This window comes from Xenopus laevis, chromosome 3L (genome assembly GCF_017654675.1).
Source record: "Xenopus laevis strain J_2021 chromosome 3L, Xenopus_laevis_v10.1, whole genome shotgun sequence".
Lineage (NCBI taxonomy): Eukaryota > Metazoa > Chordata > Amphibia > Anura > Pipidae > Xenopus > Xenopus laevis.
In genome coordinates this window covers 132,506,161-132,529,116 of record NC_054375.1, presented here as the reverse complement: position 1 = coordinate 132,529,116, position 22,956 = coordinate 132,506,161, and the positions used below count along the sequence as shown (strand labels likewise).

The 22,956-nt window shown below is 39.8% G+C and overlaps 1 protein-coding gene across 3 annotated transcripts in view; it reads right to left on the bottom strand.

Annotated features, from left to right (window-relative positions):
* Positions 1-452: 452 nt before the first annotated feature.
* LOC108711554 (calsenilin) overlaps positions 453-22,956 on the bottom strand; it is a 63,939-nt gene continuing 41,435 nt past the window's right edge. For 2 of the 3 annotated variants that reach the window (XM_018253426.2, XM_041586972.1), the window contains exons 3-9: positions 13,807-13,934; positions 7,638-7,707; positions 5,353-5,423; positions 4,304-4,411; positions 2,563-2,667; positions 2,417-2,479; positions 453-775 (exon numbers count right to left, since the gene is read on the bottom strand). In XM_018253426.2, coding sequence (XP_018108915.1) covers positions 728-775; positions 2,417-2,479; positions 2,563-2,667; positions 4,304-4,411; positions 5,353-5,423; positions 7,638-7,707; positions 13,807-13,934 — 593 coding nt within the window. In that variant the 3' untranslated portion in view covers positions 453-727. The remainder of the gene's footprint in view (positions 776-2,416; positions 2,480-2,562; positions 2,668-4,303; positions 4,412-5,352; positions 5,424-7,637; positions 7,708-13,806; positions 13,935-22,956) is intronic. The other variant, XM_041586973.1, reaches the window with a different exon arrangement.

The following is a 22,956-nucleotide window of genomic DNA, read 5'->3' as shown; positions in this document are numbered from 1 at the left end:
TGACTCATGATGACCTAGCAACTTTCTGTTGGTCATGGATACTAGAAATTGAAGCTCTCTGAACTAGATATTCTTGGATTGCTAAGATTAAGACTGATAGCGCATAGAGAATTGTGTGGAGAAAATATGACAGTAAATTCAAAGTATGGCCGCCATGGTATCCGGTAATAATTGGCTAAAAACAAACAACACTATAGCTGAGAAATTAAAGTCAGTTCTTCACCATTTCTTAACCATTCTCCTAAAGGTGCATTTTATTATTTATGTACAAATTTTGGGGAAATTTGGCAGGTTTTCAGGAAAAACAGACCATAAACTCCCTCTCTCTACGTTTTACCCTTTGATGCAGCTACTGGGGTGGACCAGAGTCCCCTCCCAACTTTGTAAGGGTAAAGGTGCTCAGGCAAGAGAAGCTTCGTGTAAAAATCCCTGATTGAGAATCCTGGCTCTTGCAAAGACAAATGTGCTTTTTTTTATTTTAGTTAATCTATATATTTTTTGTTAAAAAAAAACAGTCTTTATAAAGGTGAGTTTGTTGTTGTGAAGAGTAGGGATCAGTGCAAACAGGCAGGCAGTAAGTATGATCCTCTGTTCCCTGGGAGAACAATAACACCATCAATCAACTGCTTGTGACAGAAGGAAAGAGTGTTGGCTGTGATTCACGTGGGGACACGGGTTTGAATGGGTCCCGTCTAGTGCTGGCATGGACAAAAAGTCACGTCCTCTGCTATATGACATTCTCAAAAAGCTGCATGGACCTCATGATGTTTTCATCCTATAATTAAAAGAAGCACACATTCTTAATGGCAACGTAAACCCTAGAAACATATTACTGTAACATTGTTCAGAATGCTACTCAGAGCACTTTTGCCATTTATTATGCATTTCTCGTTCTCAATATATTGGCAGTTTTTTTTGCAGCTGACTCGATACAGTCGGTATAAAATACAGTTAGTGAGAAAAGGAACGTCTTGTGATGTTGCTCTGTTTAGAAAAGTTAGTGAGCAGAGAAGAGTCATCCAATGTTTCTTTGGCCAGTTTCAAGCAGAGCAACATCACAAGACTTTCCTTTATTTTCCAGAAAGCTTTATTTTCCAGAAAGCTCCAAATTACAGAAAGGCTGTGTCCCATAGACTCTATTTTATCCAAATAATCCACATTTTTAAAAATTATTTCCTTGTACTTGATCCTAACTAATCCAAACTAAGATATAATTAATGCTTGGAAGCAAAACCAACCTATTGGGTTAAATTAATGTTTATATGATTTTCAACCAGACTTAAAGTATGAAGATCTGTTATCTTGGAAATCCCGGGCCCTGAGCATTCTGCATAACAGGTCCCATACCTGTACTAACTTAATTTTCTACCAACTGTAGCCAGTCAGCAAAAACAAACAGCAGGGGCACTGTTGTTTGCAGTTGATTAAAAATGAATACAAAATTGAAAATAACGGTATATAATATTTAGGTCTGGTGCTGCTCTATGCACCGAATCTCAGCCTGCCCCCTTCCTTTCATGCTCAGATGGTGCTGCTGTACTGTGCACACTCTGATCACAGAAGAACCAGATTCCCACCTTCCCATCAGCTTTGCTACTGAATTTCATAATTGGCAACAAGCTGGGGGATTGTTTTGCCTTATTTTGGTTCATTTACCATGTAGGCTTCCTCTTATAGCTGCCTCCCTAGTCATTGACCCTCAGATGCCATTGTTGTGTTGTAAAACAACTACAGCTAGTGAAGTGAGTGCAAGTTATAGGAGATCTATTTTTTATAAAATCGGACCAGAGGCCACCCCTTTAGACTATAGTATAACTTTTATTTGAAGCAACATAAGTGGTTTTCACAGTGAGGACAGTGACGTTGTGTAATGAACTGCCGGATGATGTTGCGATGGCTCATCCAATTAATGAGTTTAAGAGGGGCTTGGATGTTTTTTTTGCACAAGAATAATAGCCAAGGCTATAGTGATATTAAAATCTACAATTAATATAGATATTGGTATATACAGTATAGTTTCAGTGGGTGTGTGTTAGCATCTGCGCTGGGTTTCATTTGGAGGGATTGAACTTGATGGACTTTTATCATCCCAAGTTAACTATGTAACTATGTACGTTGCAGCCCTGCCTTTCCACCTCAAATTAAGCCTTGGATTTACTTGATGGTAATTCCATGGCTCCCTTGATTTAATGCATTTACTTGTGTGCAGTTAATCAGGATGAAAAGGTACATTGTCATGTGGCTTTAGTAGCAAGACAGCTTATACTTCGGCCAGAAAACTGCTCAAACTTGCAGTTGTGCTCTTTAATGACATCTATATTATCTATGAGTATAGATAATATAGAGGAGAAGGAACTCATTATAGAAATCAAATAGTTGAGGAGAAGACAAGAACATGTTGATTGGCTTTATTTACCTTTTGACACGTTTCTAAAAATTCATCGATGGTCACAACACCATCATGATTCCGATCCATCTTCTGCAAGAGAGAGCACTTTGCAGTGAGAACGCAAATAAGCAAATCAGGTGGTTGACATGTGCAAGGCCTTCACTGAAACTCACCTGAAAGAATCTCTCCACATGCTCTACGGGGGAGTCATCTCTGAGCAAAGGATAGGTGTAACGACCCATCATGTCATAGATGGACTTCATTATGGCCAGCATCTCCTGGAACATATTGGGAAAGATCCGAATACGGCTGACATGTTTCTTATTCCGTATTGTGAGAACCAACATTGACTTATATCTAAATATATGACTTCTCCCAACCATGAGACTGAACTTAATCAATACCTTTCTATTTATAGCAGTAGCTGACTCAAACTACTATTATTGTGCGTCATGGATGATCTTTCTTTAGTTACAGCATGTGATTGTTTGGCCAATATAACTTAAAGGTAGAGTAGTTAAACAAAAAGATATATAAGTAGATACATATTTCTATAAATTCTTTGAAGGGGAAATAAAGAAAGTCCAGGGATTCTAGGGGGTTAATTTCACAATAAAATTTACTTTTTTTGATATAGACCATGGTATTCTGAGATATTTTCAAGCTGATTTTTATGTGTAATTCCGAATGTTTAAAACTCATTTGATTTCCTCTCTAGTTAGAAGTTTAAGCTGCAATCTCTTTGCTTGGTTCCCATTTACCTTAGGAACTGAGAACTATTATGTGTCTAATATAAATATTTCCAACATTAGACTCAAGGAACTTTTTTTTTTACAATAGAATTCCTTCCAACTCTTGACTAAAGTAAGGGTCAAACATGATGTTCATGTGTCCCAATCATCCTTAATAACCATGAACTAAGGGAAAGCTAAGAGATGGGATTTCCCTGTCCTGCTAATGCACAAATACATGTACAAAAAAGGAGGGCACATAGACTTTTTTTCATGGCTATTCACCCTACAATATTGTAACATACCCTGGTGGTCTAGGGGGCTGGCGGGGACACCCGCCGCATGCTTCCTCCTCTGTTGGTCCCAGAGGTTACTAGGGTGCGCATTTCAAGGTTTTGCGCGCCGTGTGTGTGATGTGGTCACGTTCATGGCACAAAATTCAAACTATTTAAAGGGGCTTTGGGCTTGTGATCATTGCCAGTTGTTAGGTCTAATCTGATTAGTTTCCTGGATGTGATTTTGTCTGTGAAATATCCCGGTTTTGACCCTTGCCTGTCTGACTATCCTGAACTCTGCCAATTCTGACCCTTGCCTGCTTGAACACTGCCTGTACCGACCCCGGCCTGTCTGACCACGCTTTTTTCTACCCCTTGAACTGTTGCCTTCCGTCCAACCTAGTTAACATACGTGCCCCTTTGCCAGTTCAGAACATCTACTTGGCTCTTCTCAAGTTTAAGACCTGGCGGTATCTGAGTAGCTTCGGCTCCTCCCGAGGCCAAGGTGGCTGCTACAGGCAGAAGATTAAGCCCTGACCTGGGAGCCTAGCACTTGTTCTGAATTTAGGGAGCCGTACATGACAAATATCTATTGATTTTAGAAACTGATGGATTTTAGTGCAGCCCCCTTCATCAGGTGTCATTAATTTCTACTATATATAAATGGTTTAGGATGATAGACAACAAAGAAAAGTCCATGTCATGTGCCCTTCCCATTTTGGTATACTGTACTATGATTTGGATAGAACATCTAAGTAAGCCTTGTGTCACAGGGAGAATCAGCCCTTCGGGTGGCATCAGCCTTCTCCTGTCACTGCACTCAGAGTCACGGCATCAGCCTGGGTCATTCAGATGACCACTAAATTCCTACCAATGTTAACTTTCTCTAAATGGGCCTTTTCCCATACCTCCTTGGTGATGTATCCGTCCTTGTTTATGTCGTACAGGTTGAAAGCCCATTTCAACTTTTCATGGACAGTCCCTCGCAGGAGGATAGACAATCCGATAACAAAGTCCTGAGATGGAAATGAGGACAGAAGAAGAGACCATGAAGCTTACTCTACCGCAGTTTTTCAGGAACCCCCAGGTGACCACTATGTATTAGATGGGCCGAATGGTCTCTTGCAGAAGGTGTTCATATTATATTATACATTTTTCTTACATGGGATCAGAGGAGAGCTCCATTTTCCCTGTGACTCTAGTTCCATGAATGGCAAGTAGTGGACTGGCAAGCACCCTATATTTAAAGTCCTGTATAGACACTAACAATCCACCATTCTACATCTGTATTGTATTGTTACACTACACCCTGCCTCCACACCATTTGCGAGGGCTTACTCCCTAAGAATTAAGGTCTCATCCGGAGCACAATATTGGGAGTTGAACTTGCAGATAGAGAATGGTGCACTCAATTTACTATAGCGTTACATAAATATTAATACATTTAAAAAACATTTAAAGGTGTTTTTCACCTTTGAGTTAAGTTTTAGTATGATGTAGAGAGTGATATTCTTGAGAAAATTTGCAATAGCTTTTCATTTTTCTGTGGTTTTTTAGTTATTTTGCTTTTTATTCAGCAGCTCTCCAGTTTCTCAATGAACCAAGCAACCATGAATCGATTTGATTAAAAGACTGGAATATGAATAGGAGAAGCCTGAATAGAAATAAGAGTAATAAAAGGTAGCAATAACAATACATTTGTAACCACAGAGAGCATTTGTCTATTAGTTGGGGTCTGTGCCCCCCATTTGACAGCTGGAAAGAGTCAGAAGAATACAAGTAGTGAAAATAGAAGACAAATAATGAAAAAATAGATAATGCAGATAATGAAGACCAATGGAAAAGAATTGGCCATTCTTTTTTTGAGCCAGTCCACCGCTCACCTTCTGTAATGTTTGAGCCAAAGCAAAAAGGAGCAATTTTATGGAAAAATACAATAAAATCCATTTAGAATAACCTCAAATTTGATTGCTCCAGTCCTGTCCATGTCAAAGGCGTTAAACAGAAAGTGTGCATACGTTGTGGCATCTGAAAGTATAAAGAAATATTTAAAAAAAATCTATGAATGAATGCAAGCTTCATTCATTTAATAATCAGTGTCCTTCCGTTAAATACGGATGGTAAAATACAGCACAACATGGGTACGGTGTATTTAATTAGGACAAGAGACAATCAATGTTCAAGATAATGTTAATTACCCAACAACTCAGCCTATAGAAGGTTTAATCCTCTGTGTGCTGGGTCACTTTGATCTTACCTGCCATGTTGTGTATTGTCTGGTTTGGATCAAAGAGAAACAATCTCTGATCTAGTGAAGTGCTGTCATTCTGGTGTCAGCGTCATAGACCATATGCAGAGACTAATAAAGAATCAAGGTGGACTAGGTTTTCCCCAAATAGCCCAACTGCTTTATATTCATCTGTTGTGATAGGTTCTCCCTCTGTTCTGCTGTAGACTCTAGGTTCCCTGGCACATAAGGGTTAAAAAAATAGTGCCCTGGGTCATAGGCAGCAGTACCTGATTTCACAGTTAATGGTGGTTCAGTGTTGCAAGCTATGAGTGTGTGAAAATGTTAGTGCATTTGATGCTTGGAATAACAGTGCCCATTGATACATGGAGTCATTGTACCATTTGGTGGCATAGGTCACTGTGACCCAATTAATTATTTGGGTCACTGTGCCAACTGATGCTGGGAGTCACTGTGTCATTTAATGCTGGGAGTCACTGTGTCATTTAATGCTGGGAGTCACTGTGTCATTTAATGCTGGGAGTCACTGTGTCATTTAATGCTGGGAATCACTGTGCCATTTAATGTTGGGAATCACACTGTGCCATTTAATGCTGGGAGTCACTGTGCCATTGAATGCCGGCGGTCACTGTGCAATTTAATGCTGGGAATCACTGTGCCATTTAATGTTGGGAATCACACTGTGCCATTTAATGCTGGGAGTCAATGTGCCATTGAATGCTGGCGGTCACTGTGCAATTTAATGCTGGGAGCCACTGTGCCATTTAATGCTGGGAGCCACTGTTTCATTTAATGCTGGGAGTCACTGTGCAATTTGCTGGGAATCACAGTTTTATTTTATGGTGCAGACTGTACAGAGAAAAGTAAGTCAAGTGTAGCTACAAATGTGGGAATGACATATGCAAATAAAATGGATGGACTGTTTAGATACTGTATGGGCATAGCCAAAAAATATTCTCACCTCTCAGAACTTAGTAACCCCCTCTGCACCATAGTAAAAGTTAATTTGGTTAACTGTGAAATCTTGCAGGGAGCTAGACTTTCCAAAACCCAAAATGTTTTATGGCCAAACTAACACCCTATGATAAATAATAGTGTTTGGGTGTCTGCAACCCATCTATGCATCTAGAGAAACATTTCTGCTGATAAATAGTACATCTAGCACCTTGCGGTGGTCTAAAACAGCTTTCCCCAACCACCAGGCCCCAGACCAGTTGCAGGTAGGGTTGCCACCTTTTCTGGAAAAAAATACCAGCCTTCCTATATATTTATCTTTTACCTATTAATAACATTGGGATCAGCCATCGTTTTTACTGGCCAGGCCGGTAAAATACTGGCCAGGTGGCAACCCTAGTTGCAGGCAGTGGGCTGTGCCAAACTGGGCCACTTTTGGTCCCAGGTGCAGTCTATAATAGCAGCAAAAACAATGAAAAAGGCCCTAATTACCTGCAATCCCAGCTCCCAGATGTGCAATTACCATGACAACAGCTGTGCAAAGTCCAGGAAGCTTTCTACTGATCACTATAAGGTCCAAAATACAGTTTGGACCATTTTTTGGTAAGCCTGAAATGTACCCATTCATCTACATGACACACTCGGCCCTCGTAAAAATTGTCTTGCATGAAACTTGTCCATAAAGGTTGGGGACCGCTAGTCTAAAGTCATGGCACAAGACTTATGTATTCACAAGCTGACCACATTCTAATTTGTAAATCGCCTCCCAGTGACAGTGGTTAAAATATTTGGTAGGGTATGGTTTTCATAGGCAACTTCAACTTGCATAAATTTGTTTTCATACACAAATGAAACGTATATCTGAAAAACTAATAAAAGTCTATTTGTTAAACAGATTTAATAGACATCAACTATAGTTTATTACGCAATGAACTTTTCCTTTTAAGATGAAGCATTGTGTCATTACCCATTGTTAAGTACATCACTGTAACTTTTACTGAGCAGAATTAAACTTGACAGGACAGAAAGAGTCTACTGACCTCCTTGAGGGAAAAACTGTGAGTAGATCAACTTGAACGTTTCCTCGTCCACCAAACCACTAGGACATTCCTAGAAAGCAAATTGCAAGGTTACAGCAATTCTGCAAATGATGAGCGGAATGGATTCTTGTTTCACTTCATGAAAAAGATGTGCCATTATCTCAATGAAAGAATCTAGTTTATAGCAAATAGCTGGTGGTGTTTCATAGATCTAGAACCATGTAATCGTATGGCTCCTCAATACATATTTGACCGACCAGACAGATATATGACCCTTCAGACGAGACATCACATAGGATGGCAACATAGGAAATCAAGTATGGAGGTTTCATTTGAGCTGGGGATAACAATGCAAAATAGGGTAGGCTGTAATGCCATTGCACAAACATCAGTAGCCCTAGTAAAAGATGGTGAAACTGGGCATACATGGCAAGATTTGATTGTTTGGTGAGACATTAGTCAAGTGGAGCTTTGCCAGGTTTGGCCACCTACCAAATTAGGCGGATCTGACCATATGACATCTTGCCCAATAGGATTTCATATTACATTTATATAAAAAAAAATTAATTACAATATACAGTATTTGGCTGATTTTCAGCTAGATATTGGTCAGTCAGAGAGGCTTTTGGACAGGTCCCATACATGGACTGATTAGCTGCCTATTTGGTCTTGGGAAGCTGAGTCAGCAGCTTATATTGTGCAAAATATGGCTAGCTTGGGTGATACTCCCAACAGACAGTGGGGCATTGGTCACAGCATTGACAAACATGGCATGACAAATAGGAGAAGAATGTACCTGTAGACATCACAGAAATAATAACAGTAGAAATATACAGTATTTCAGAAAACATTCTTTAGGAACATTAGCAAATATAAGAAAGAAAACATGGTTTAATAGTAAAGGTGGGGTTTAGAAAATACACTGTAGGAAGAAACACTGTACAACTATAGGCAAAAAGACATGCAAAAACTAGATTAAAAGCAAACACATCTATGGGTCTACATAAGCTAAAAAATAAAGGTGTACCACCAATGAATGACCTTTGTAACTGGTCAGTGATGGAAAGAGAGATTAGTAATGAGTGGAGAAATGCTAACTTAGTAAAACATCCCTAGATACAGGGGCATAACTATAGATGAAGCAGACCCTGCGGTTGCATGGGGAGCTCAGGAGTGTAGTGGGCCCAGTAATTGATGATATATTTCAATATACATTGGAAGAATAGATCAGCTCACCAATGTTCCCAGGCCCTAAATTCAATCTGTTGTTGGACCCAGTAACATCAACTTACAACATTGCCTGGATGAGCAGCTGATAGGATCACATTAGTTATAGAAATTACTGTATAATGTAAATCAATTACAGCAAATAAAGCAGCTGATATTGCATATTTAGGCTTTAGCAAAAAATTTGATGTTGTCCCACAAAATGATTGTCTCACAACACGTTCTGCACAGAAATTCAAAATACAAGACGGGTAATTGAAATGATTATAAGAAATTCAAGGAACAGACATGAGTCTGGGGTCTCAGGTTTAACTAAACAAAATGGAAGGGAAATCCTGTTACAGACAAAGTGAACATTTAGGGGCAAATTCAGTAAAGGACGAAGCGCCTAATGCTAGCGTAGCGCATTTTCGTTAATTCGCCGATTCACTAACGGACACTGGCGTAAATTCGCTAGTGTTACTTCGCACCCTTACGCCTGGCGAATTTGCGCAACGGATGTAACTACGAAAATTCACTGACGCGCGCATTTTTGTGAACGCTTCCTTTTACTCCAGACTTCCTTCGCCACCTCAGACCAGGCGAAGTGCAATAGAGTAGATAGGGATTGCTGGCGTTTTTTCTTTTTTTTTGGTGATAGGCTGAAGAAGATCGAAAATTTTTTTGGGGCTACCCTCCTTCCCCCCTACATTTTCTAACTCATGGCACCTTATCTATACAGTGGGCACATGTGTAGGGCAAAATAAAAATGTTATTTGCTGTTTTGAAGGTTTCCCAGGCTTGTGTAGTGATGCTACATATACCTCCATTGTAACTTCAATTTGGCGCCGTATGCAAATTAAGCCTCGCTAGCGTAACTTTGCTTTGCTTGGCGAATTAACTCTAGTGCAACTTCGCAACCTTACGCTTCCCCTGAGCGCAACTTCGGATTTTAGTGAATTTGCGTAGCGCTGGCGGGAAGCTGACGCTGGCGCAACTACGAATCTTAGTGAATTTGCCCCTTAGTGTCAGCAACAAATGAAGAGGGGGATCTAGGAATTATTCATTTCATGTGGCCTAAAAGTAAGAAAGTAATACAGTGAAGCAGGTGGGAAAGCAAATTGAATACTAGGCTTTAGGAGAGACAATCGCAAAACTAGAGTTACTGAGTCCCAAAGGAAAACTAATTTTGGGACCCCCCTTATATATGGGAATAAGATATTTTCCTTATTGAATCATGCAAAAAGTGCTAAGCAACTTCTGGGTGGCAAAAAGTGGGAGGTTGCACTGCACCATATGTTAGTAGTGAGAATTTGCCTTGAATATTGCATTCAATTTTGGAGACCCTATCTAAATAAATAGAATAGGAACTGTGCAGAAAAAAAAGAATTTTTTAAATAACAAAGAATATAAGGAAAGTGTATTGGGCCATTAAGAACTGCAGTTTATAAGGGAGAACCTGCACTGTGTAAGATACAATTAGGCCCTAGCATTTCAAGTACACAAATTCTTTAACAAGCCCAGTATATTAAGCAAATACACACACACATTTATCCACAAGATACCAGTGAGGCCTTGCTAATAGAGTATGTGGCTGAGGATGGTAGTTTTGTTCGCAGGATGGTCTGTTCTTGAGAATAGCAGAGAAATCGGATGGCCTACGGCAGAGGAGGTTGTGTCACTGTGTTTTTGGGAATGTAATTTACATAACAACTGCCTTGACATGTAATTATTTTGCTGCACATTCAATATAAGGGCAGTGCCATTTATTGGAAATAGACCCTGAGAGCAAAACAGAGAAACCTTTGAAACAACATCACCTGTCAATTAGTGATGGGCGAATTTGCACCGTTTCGCTTCGCCTGAAAATTTGTGAATTTCCCGCTTTTGACGCTGGTGCCCGTTTCTGACGCCGGCGAATTTTTGCGGGCGTTTTTTTATTGGCTAGCGGCAAATCGCGCAAATTCGCCGCAAATTCGCGCCTGGCGAATAAATTCACCCATTACTACTGTCAATCCTAAAACAGGAGCAGACATCAATCAGCATTACTCTATACAAGTAAACCCTGTCCAGTGCATGTAAATCTGTGTCGTGGATAGACTGTCATAGCATCTGGCACAACATCTACGGGTTTTCTTGGGATAGGCAAATTTCACCTTTTTGTAAGGAGTAAGAACATGTAAAGAATATGTAACACTAATCTGACTAGGCAGACCAAAAAGGGGTTAATGTCCAACTAGTTGTTAGAGCATGCGACTCAAAACACTTCAGGCTTCGCTACATGGAAGATTCCCCAGGTGGAGTAGATTAACTACAACTCTCACGCTACTTTGCTACACCAACTAGAAGTAATGGGCGCCAGGAGATTCTTGTGAAAAACCAAACGAATAACAGTTTATTTGTACAAAACAAATGAGCCCAGGGTTTACTTACAGAGGTACAAGGCATACACAATGCCACACAGCAGGCTGAAACTGGTTACATGAACACAGCAGAGACAGTGACTCCCATCAGGCAAGGTAGTCAGGTAGTACATCCATTTTCTTCTGCAATTTAACTCAGAGTGGTCTGGCTCCCCCCCCAGTGGAGTGGTCAGGGAGAACACCTTTCTAATTCCGACACCCTGTCCACTGTGGCCCCTTCACTCTAGGCAATTCAAAAGCATTGGGAAGCTACTCCCTGCTACAATCCTCGGTGGAGCTCCAGCTGCTCTTACTATCTGTCCTCTCTACCGTACGCTCCTAGTTAACTCTATTTTCCCTACAAATACATCATGTAATGCATGTGGCAGCCATTTTGTGCTATAGGGCAGTTTCAGAGGGGTTGGAAATTTTATGCAGTCTATCGATAGCCAGTGCCACCGGGGATGGAAATAGAGTGTATTCTACAGTAAGGCACAAAGGCTGAAACTCTAGTGTGTTCTGCAGTAAGACTTTGATACAGAGGCAAAAATGCTATATAATGTGGAGCAAGAAAGCACCACAAAGGGTCTAAACCAATGGCTTTCTCAAAGAGGGTGGATATTTAGTGTAATCTAAAGCAAGGCTGTACCACAGTGACATAATACCACTAAGATGGCAGTGGATGTGATCCTTTTAGTGCTAAAGCATTTGATACAGTGCCACACAGAAGGTTACTGTTTAAATTAAGAAAAAATTGTCCTGGACCATAATATTTGTACTTGGATAGAGAACTGGCTGAAGGATTGATTACTTATTAATTGCCTGGAGGTGGGCAGGATGCTGCCACTTTGCAGAACAATTTGACTAAATTGAAGAACTGTCCAGCAAATTGGCAGATGAGGTTCAAATGCAAGGTTTTGCACTTTGGTACAATTAATATAAGTGCAAGTTACAATGAGTGTTGGGGTATCCTTTAGAAGTATTTGGGGATTTGTGTGGATAACAAACTATAGGCATTCACTTTGAATGCCCATAGTTTGTTATCCACACAAATCCCCAAATATAATAATTATGTTTTCATCACTTAAGTCTTAAGGGATGAAGACATAATTATGCACCTTTATAGGTCCCTGGTGAGGCCTCATCTGGAGTATGCAGTGCAGTTTTGGACTCCAGTCCTTAAGAGGGATATAAATGAGCTGGAGGGAGTGCAGAGACTAAGTGCAACTAAACTGGTTAGAGGGACGGAAGACTTAAATTATGAGGGTAGACTGTCAAGGTTGGGGTTGTTTTCTCTGGAAAAAAGGCGCTTGCGAGGGGACATGATTACACTTTACAAGTACATTAGAGGACATTATAGACAAATAGCAGGGGACCTTTTTACCCATAAAGTGGATCACCGTACCAGAGGCCTCCCCTTTAGACTAGAAGAAAAGAACTTTCATCTGAAGCAACGTAGGTGGTTCTTCACAGTCAGGACAGTGAGGTTGTGGAATGCACTGCCGGGTGATGTGATGCTGATTCTGTTAATGCCTTTAAGAAAGGCTTGAGTGTTTATTTTGTACAAGTATGATATACAAGGTTATTGTGATCTCAAGATCTAGAGTTAGTTTAGTATAGGTATGTGCATATATATATATATATATTAGCGTGTATCAATAGGTCTGTATATGTACTGTATGTGTGTGTATATATCTATATATTTATATCTATATCTATCTATATATATATATATATATATATATATATATATTATATATATGCTGGAGTTCAATTGAAATTGCTGAGTTACTGGTAGGAACAGGACAAATAACACATTGCTGGGAGCCCCCATTTCCCAACAAATGTTTGGCAGCACTACCATTACAATACTTAACACACATACACTGCGAATAAAAACTCTGATTAAATGGAATTTCCTAATTTCCTTTCATAAACAATACTATTTTTAGCTCCATTTCTTTTTTATTACTATTCAAATTTCCTCCCCAGATCCCCAACTCCCAAGGGCCCTTCCTATGTAGGTATATTTTGATCTATATAGCGCTATTTGTGTACAATACAGTAATACAAGGGGCCAATGCAATAACAGACTATATGTAAGTAGAAAAATAAATTTACCGTCAAGATTAAGTTCTAAGTGTTACAAGACAAGATGGAGGAGGTCCCTACCCTGTAGCGCTTACAATGTAATAATAATATTGATCTATCCATATAATATCATCTGTGCATTTGGCAGGACTGAGAAAATATTAACTCTATTTGACTCTCAGACACTTGATGCTCAGGGGGGAATAAGACAGGAGTTCAGTTCAGTCAAAGCATCCTGCTTACAGTTTGTGCTACATGGCTTGTAGGGGTATACTGTGTTATGAACACAATTGTGCACTCCATTTTCATGCAATATGCAGGGCTGATGTTGTCCTGATTGACCCTGGAAATTTGCCATTATAATGTCCACTTATTAAAGCAGGTGAGGTCTTGGGTGGAAATCAACTGTAATTCTAGAGCAAAGTGGGAAGAAGAAAGTTAAAGTTAGAAAGTTAAAGGGGCACACTCACATTTTTGAAGCCTCTATACAAGGACTGCAGTTCTTTCTTAGTGAACTTGGTGACAGCCTGAAGTTGTTCCAGCCCCTCCGGCTGGTGTCGTACTGTCGATAGTTCCATGTCGGTTTCACTGCTATCTGCTTCGAAGGAAAAGAGAGTGACACTCAGCCTAGAATACCTAAAACACCAAGTCTCCAATCTTTGTTTGTAAGGTCTACAACTGTCCATTGTTAATGGTCTAACCACTCCCATGTCCTTACATGACTCCGGCTTCTCACAGCTCCTCTGACTGCTTCATATAGCCTGTGCTATATAAAGATGGCTTTGGGTCAATAACTATTTCCATCCACATTGTCGGGAGGGAAGGACATGGCCACAAACTTCATGCAGGTATTGCTGAATGTACATTTAAAGAAAGTGTGTGGATGCTGAGAATCATAGTACCAACAAGGTTACCTTGTATTCTCTTAAATTAGCAATTATTACTTTTGGAGCATTAAAACCTTTCTAAACGTCTTATAAACCTGCAACCAGAGGAAACATGCATTCAAGATTTTGTGGAACTATCCCCAGCATTTCAACAAACAAATAGTTCATATGTGAATACTCCTGGCAGAAATGTGCAATATTATGGCTTAATCCCCTTCCCTGACTCTTAAACCCCCTTGTTCTTAGTTTCTTTCCTCGATGTTTTGATATGTGAGACCTGATTTATGGCTGTCACGTGGATATTAGATAGGGGGATATATACCTAATGGGCAGTTTGAATGACACTCTATAATGTATAAATTATTTAACTTTTCAGCATATCGTCTACATGGGCTTTTGCACTGATACATTAGTATCAGTATTAGTTTGCTTATATTGCACATGATTACTGCAGCCATAAACATCATTCTTGCTGCCATTTTAATAACCAGCAAGGATGCCATGGGATTCTTGGTTATGTCATACTTAGGTATACCCTACTCAAAACACTGTCTTTTCTCCAACTGTTCTTCAGTAGCAGGGAAATTATAATACTGGACAAGATTGCTTTCACCTCACTATAGGGCAATGTCCTGCACTATAAATATATTAACATGGTAAATTCTAATGAGAGAGTTCAAAGTAAACTGGTGGAAGTAAGGGGGACTATGCTGAAAAAAATCCAATGAAGAGCCCAATATTCACATTTTTAGTCCTAGTAGGGCAGTAAAGATCGTAAGCTAGCAAAAGTTGCCCCTATCAGCTTGGGAACCTACTTCAAGACAGAGGAAAGCTGCAAAAAATCAATGAGTGTTTTAGCTGGACTTGTGCTTTAATCCCTTAGTGTGTCTTCATATTTTCCCCAATACGTATTTTCACTATAGTAAGTCCCTGCTTTTTTTGTTTAAGGTTTATACAGCTTTTGCTGTACAGGAATGTGTGTGTGTGTGTGTATATATATATATATATATATATATATATATATATATATATATATATATAAAACAAACGTTTCGGCTGTGACCCCAGCCTTTCTCTAAGTTATATGTTTTATGAAATTGCAATATAGTGAGCACCCAGGTAACAGTGAACCGATAAACGTTGGTTACACGAGTGATGACTCAATAAACACATTTGTTTGAAGATTATTGGAGTGCTGGTCCATTTTTTGAATTATATATAATACACAAAAGCCATGAATATCCTGTAAATTATATCCTTATAAACGGTGAGTTCTGATGTCATCAGTTATAAACGCTGAGTTCTGATGTCATTTCTGTCACATGGTTCATTGAAATTTGTGTATTATAATAAATTAAGTAACCCCAGTTGTAAAATATGAGGATATTAGAAGTTACCTCGGAATTCCATGAACTGTATAAAAACACTCGGCCTTCGGCCTCCTGTTTTTATATGCTCATTAAACTCCTCGGTAACTTATAATATCCTTATATTTTACAAAAGGGGGTACTTTATTCACTATATATAGTCCATAGGGTGGCACCCCGCTTGTCTATTTACTACCCAAGTGCACGGTAAAAAAACATGTAGCATTCAAAAAGACCAGCAACACTGGGATTTTAGTGAAACAAATAAAATATTGTATTCATGAGTGCAAATACAGCCAACGTGACGTTTCGGTCCTCTCCGGGACCTTTCTCAAGGCAACCACACCCTATACTTCATCAAGTTTACATAGCCAATGATACTAAATCTTTAGGATATTTGAATGTATTTGGTTACAACATACAATGCACAAGTCACTTTATTTAGGTGATGTTACTTCCCTAATTGATTTAGTATCATTAGATATGTAAACTTGATGGTGGTTGCCTGGAGAAAGGTCCCGGAGAGGACCGAAACGTCACGTTGGCTGTATTTGCACTCATGAATACAATATTTTATTTGTTTCACTAAAATATCGGTGTTGCAGGTCTTTTTGAATGCTATATATAAATATATACTGTATAGATATATAATCATTTTACTGCTGTTTGTCTAATTATAGATGCAACGTAGAATGTAAACAAAGGTAGTTAAGGAATATAATTCAATTCTTAGTTGCACTAAAGGGACTCAGAAAACATAGGGAATGGATGCCTCAGATACAGAAAATATTTTATAGTATTTGTTGTATCGATGACTTGTAAACTTTCCATTGTCTCACCTTATACTCTTAGGCTCCCAACATTTGGTAGGGAACATTGGCAGGGTTTTCAACATTATTTCCCCATGGCCAAACCTGGTCCTCCAAATTAACGCCCAGGCCTCACCCATCATAAAATACCATTTCCAAAAATACAATTTACATTACTGGTGTCTGTAAGCATGTATACACATCAGTACATAATGCAGTACAATATAAAATCTCCGGAACGCTTATTTCAGCCGAGAAGAACGGGCGAATAGCATTTCTATAAAGACAAGTAACTCTTTATAAATTGATAAGGCAAATTGAGAGCAAGAAATCTCCTCGTAATTTTTAATCACACTTGTGAAATCGAATTGTTCATTGTTTGCTATGATTTGAAGGAATGTGTTCTTGGTGTCCATTAACTTAGCTGGTGACTTGTTCCACTCAAAAAAAGTTCTAGGTTGCTGATGGATTATTGAATGCTGAAAACATGGCATGATGTGTAAACATTACTGAACCCTGATAAAACGTGGCAAACTGTGTGAAAATTCAGTGTGAATTTTGTTTAAAAGGGACTCAAACAAATGTCCACCCATGTGTTTTGTTGGGTTGTGGTTCTTTAGCTTTCCATGGTCTTCCTACCTATAACTGCTGCTGAGTGTTCCTAGTTATGTGTAGGACCAGAAGTAGCAAGCCATGCTTGGATACCCATAAATATGAAGTGCTCAGAGCAGAAGAACCTGAATTTTAGGTTACTATAGGGACTTTAGCACAACACATTCTTCAAATTTAGGCCCATGGATCTACATGTAATGATAAAGAACATATGCGCTTAAGTTAATGTATGTGCCAAACAAGGCAGAGTGCATCAATTCGGAGGCATCAAGAAGTCCATGGACATGTTTTTATCCCGTAAACAGCCAGGATAGCCCCTATGCCCCATCTTCTCCCAAAATTTGGAATCTCTCCTGATATTCCAGCGTTCACTGCAGCGTATCATCTTTCAGCCTGCGCTCCCCCACTCCCCAGGATCTCCACCTTACTGCGAAAATGCAACCCCTTTCCTAAAAATAAACTCTCCTACAGACACGGAATAAGAATATGCATCACACACACAGGTCCCAGATAGAGTTTCCTGAGAGAAGTGATGCATCGTCAAGGGAGGCAACATTAGAATGGGAAACCCTTTGGGTTTTAACTCCTTCCTCACTGAATATCATTTTGCCTGACTCGGGTCCAATAAGGAAAAGCATCCCATTCATCAATTCCCTTTGGTATATACGCTGTTATTCTGTATAGTCTGCACCAAGCTGGGACAGAATAAATCATAGTCATCTCTCTGAGCTCTGAGTTTGCAGCACTAGGATCAAATGTACAGTAACATCATCCTTAAATGTACAGTAATGTCATCAGCTTATTATGTATCAGTGCCGAGATATGAAATTAGAATTTGCCTTCTCTTTATTTTGAATGCCCTGTTAGCGTTTCTTAAACTCTAAGTGACAGAGCGGAAACTTGCGGGGTTAGGAGGTCACCATATAAATGTGGAGGTTGGCAGCTTCTGAAGAATCTTGAGGGAATATCGATTTTCAGAAGGCGTTATAGTAAATTCATTGAACTGCATTTCGGCAGAGGAAGAATTTATTGGTCCAGAAATTTCTACTGTACTGGAAACAACTGATATGGAAAACCTGCAGGGTAAGCCACGTAGATGGTGTAGAATATGAGAGTTTAGCCTTGGTCATGGTTAATAGCCATACACTATACCCACATTGGTTCCTTTTATCCTATTCCATTATACTGATATAAATATGAGGAATTATCCCTTGGTCAGGCCTATGTCGAGTTACATAGGCCTCTCTCAAGCCTTTCTAGAAGTAAATTGTCTGATAAATATTATAAACCCTATTAAGTAACTATGCTTTTTGGATTATAGCACATTAATTTGACTAACTGAAATATAAACCCCTAAGATTGTTTATGTCTACAGCTATAAATATGCATTGGAAAATTATATGATTGTTTGTTTAGCAGCTGGTGCAGCAAACCCTTGGCACAAAGTGGGTTAAAACCAAAGGGGGGATGGTTTATCAGTTCAGCATCAGGCAGCAAACGTTCAATGTTACATAGAGATAAATGGTCAGTAGGTGTATGTGCCAGAGCAAGTCTAGAGGTCATACTTACCGAAGTGCTAGCTACTTTTTATTTGCTGTATAGTCAGTTTGGATGCAAACTGTGCCTGGCGCAATAAGTATAGCATTTCTATGTCACAAAAGCTTGCAATCTATTGTGGGGAAGCCAGGCAATGATTTCAAACACAACATTAATCTGAACTTTTGGGGTGAGTTTTACAGCAGAATTACTTAAGCACCACCTCTGCATTGTCATTGTTAGAGGTGACACTGGATTGTGCAAGTCAACAAAGACTATGTCAAAAGTTTTGTGAGCACCCCAAGCTTGTTGTCTCAAAGAACATTGAAAGGTACAGTGTTGGACTGGCCCACCAGGATACCAGGAAAACTCCCGGTAGGTCCAGGTGTCAGTGGGCCCTCTTGCTTCTAACCATTTAGCATATTTCATGTTCCTTACCTATTCCTCTATGTGGAAAAACGATGATTAATAATGGAAAAATATAATAAATAAAAAGGTTGAGAGGAGAGGAGGAATAATAGTTTGGAAAGTGGGCCCACAGTCTAAGGTTTTCTGGTGGCCCCTGGCATCCCAGTCCGACACTGGAAACGTTTGGCTCCTGCACTATTTGTTCAGAATCAGCTGTAGTATAATGGGAAGTATGTGTCACCTTGCTAAAGAATGCTTCTACCTGATTTAACTGTACCGCTTCTGATATACTAATTCTCATTGATTGTCTACAGAGTAGTTATCGTCTTTATTTTGGAATCCCTAAAACCCTTCAACCTGTGGTGGTGAATGAACTGTGTAGGTGCTTTCATTCGGGGGGGTCTCTCCCTGGGGAGTGAAGTTAAAGAGCAATATATAGTCAAGACTATAGGTTGACCCTGATGGAGTATCAGGCTCCAGTTCATATACAGCATGCAGAGAGCAAATATTGACTAGTTAATCAGTAGCACTGATAAAGTTACAACCTTCACCTTCACAACTGCCCCCCCCCCCCCGCGTTAAGTAAACAAACGGCTAAAACAGATTATAGGGGTCATCTGAAGAATAAAGCAGGGATTACCTTCCATGGACATGGGTTCCAAAATTCCAAACTGCTTGAGCACAGCTACAAAGAGTGCAATAACCACTGCAATTGCACATAGTTCCATGCCGTGGATTCCCATGGCAGGCCAGCTTTCCCCAGCAAGGGGTCCTGAGGTCTGGGCATAAAAATCACCCTGGACGCCAGCTCTTCTTTTCCCAAGCCAAAGTCTTCAGAAAACTCAATGCCCCATCCCTACCAAAGACACCCACAAAATCCTTGGAGAAGAAAGGTTTAGGATGGACTCAGAGACCCCCCCCCAGTTCCCATGCCTCGTAGAAGACGCTTCCAGGCGTAATTCAAGAGCTTGGCAAACTTCAAAGATGTTTTTTGATTAATGTCATTGTGAAAGGAGACACTTTGGTAAATTGCGGCCAGCTCCTGAAGTGACCACAAATGGTCACTTCTGCTGGGTCACAGAGAGGCAATGAGGCATATCTAGCTACGGTGTTGTGCAGTCCTTGTATTCCCGCCCAACATCCTCCCATTGGATGCTGAAAAACTATCTAGCTGTATGCAACTTCACCCCCTTCAGCATCCCTCCCTCCCTCTCTTTTCCTGTGTGGGACAGGGAGGAGCGTCGGAGAAGTACCACTCTCTCCTTACATCAATTGATTGAGATAAAGGTTTCTATAGAGACAGTGGCGGAGCGATGATCTTAAGGAAGAAAAAGTCTTACCTCAGCAAGCCCCGTGGTTTTGAAAAGTGAGCTGGAGGGATTTTGAACTGTACACGTGAAAGTATTGTATTGTGCTTGGGTGACACAGGAGAAATAGAAGGAAACAAGGGAGGGAGTGATAAAGGAAAGAAAAGGATAGCAGCTTCATATTCTACAGTAAGGTCAAGGGAATGCTGCAAGAGCACATTATTAACTATTGTTAAATCTACACTTAAGCTGTGTTTTCCTTACATTTTAGAGTTGAAGTGCAATTCCTTCATGAGATTCCAAAAGAAACCCCTATCTGCCCACGCCAACCACTTGGAGATTCCCTTTCATTATGTTATGTGCACTATACGGATAAATGATAAGTCATGACAGGTTGCTGTCACTACATTGGGGCAAAGTCCATGAACCATTTTTAACCATCTGAGGGAAGAGTTTTTCCATTGTTCTCTCCAGTTGGCACTCATAAGACAAGCAGCTATCTCTCAAAGGAATTATAGCCTGACTTGCAACTGGAATTTGACAAAGCATTTGATGTATCTGCCACTCACGCATTATATAGTCTCCCCTTAAACTTAGTTCCAACAAGCAATTGCCACTTTCTCCATAAACCACCATTCCCCATTCCATATTGGCATTTAGCAGTCTCTTTGAGGAGCACCTAATCAGCCTCTCATGCAGACTCTCATGTAAGAACAATGATGAACTACTGAATTTTTAAGTCTAATAAATAATATTCCTGAAGTGCCATGGAGATAAAAAAAAAAGTCATAATTTGGCCATGTAGATACAGAACTCATAATTTGGCAAGATACAGTATCTGGCATGTGTTGCTGTGGTTGAGTGCAGACTGAATCAGTATTACTTACTCTAAAGGGGGTTATTTACTAAACTCAGAATGCAAAAATCATGAAAAATGTGTGATTTTTTTTTCTTCACAATTTATTAAACCCGAGGGTGGAAAAGTCAGAATCTGAAAATCTGGCATCACAGACCTGTTGAGGTTGCATATAAGTCAATGGGAGAAGTCCCATTGATTTTTTGATGTGCACTGGGTTTTGTGCAACACCCCGAAGTTTTCTAGGCAAAAAGCTTAAGAAATCTTACGTTTCAGGTGAAAAAGTTGTGAAAATCGGATGAAAAATCCAAAAAAACCCAATAAAAAACAGATTTTTCCCGCAAAGCAAATTTGCGTGAAAATGTAATAATAAATAACTGTAAAAAACCTGACCTGAGATACATTCGGACTTTGATAAATAACCCCCTAAGTCTCACTTAAATATTTCTCACTCTTGCAGTCTATGCAGTCTTCCAATTTCTAGGGCAATTTTAAGGCAGAATATGGATGGCATGGGACTCGAGTTTGAGCCACACTCAGTTGGGCATCAATGTTCAGATATCTACAATTAACATCATCCCACCAATAACATTCAATAAGGGGGTAGAGCTCCCCAGAAAGAAGGAGATGATGAGCTAGGTGACTGTTAGTGGATAATGAGACAGGGTCAAATAATTGTGGTGCTAATAGGGCAGAGTTGAGTGGAATGGAGCCAACCAGCAGTCTCCTTACCACAAGGGTTATTTATATGCCCCTGGAGACATGGTATTTGCTCAGCCCATTTCTTGACTTCTAGGCAAACATTAGCGGAACTTTAGATGTTTCAGTTTGTTTGTACACCAAGTTAAAAAGGTTTACATGTGATTTGAGATGTGCCTGTCAATCATTTATTGCAGCCCAGTCCTAATTCTAAAGCAGCCCTGGGCACCCGCTCTCCATCGATCTGCTAGTTTGGTTTAAAAAGACCATACTGGGCAACTTGATTGCCTTGAGTGTGGTGGTGGTGAGTGTTAGCTTTGATTAGTAATGTGTACTTTAGACTGCTCTCATTTTAATAGAAGTCTCTCCCTCTCACCATATATCTTCTCCATGTAATCTCAGGGCAACCTTTGGCACTGCAGATGCTAATGAGCACCTTCCTGAAGAAAGGGTTCTTGAGTGTTGTAGCTTGAAAAACACAGAGTTCTGTAATGGATCATTTTAGTTCCAACTTGTTCTGTATTGCAGAAAGTCCACACCATTTGCAGTGAGTATATGTAACCAGTTCCATCAGTCCACAATATTGTCACTGTGCAATGGTAGGAGATCATGCAGTCTTTTCTATATTCCAGAGACTCAGCAAAATACGTCTGCAGTTTTTTTTTTAGTATTCACCAACTGCATTTGAACAACAACTTCTGAAGGCTGTCAGGGAGTGCTGGGAGTTAGGGTTTAAAAAGTTAAACAGCTTCTAGAATGAGCTAGAGATTGCCACCGCTGTGCTTCTCCCTGGGCATTCTATACTAATACTGTATCTAATTGTCTTCCCTTCTGGCTCCAAGTCACTCTTACCCTGGATTTTTTCTTCCCCCACCCTCAGTCCGATTACATAGTTTGCTTACTCGGATTCTCTCTCTCAGCATTTTTGCCAGAGCTGTTATTTGAGCCCCAGAATGAGAGCACAGATAAAGCAGAGATTGATTCCCCTTTCTTTCACTGTAAAATATTAAAGATGTTTAAATGGATAAAAGCTCTAGACTGTGGAATCTATTCTGCATTATCCAAATAGGATCCCCGCTCCATTAAAAGCAGGACCTGAAGACGTAATGCTGAGACAGGAAAATAGTTTGTGGGGGAAA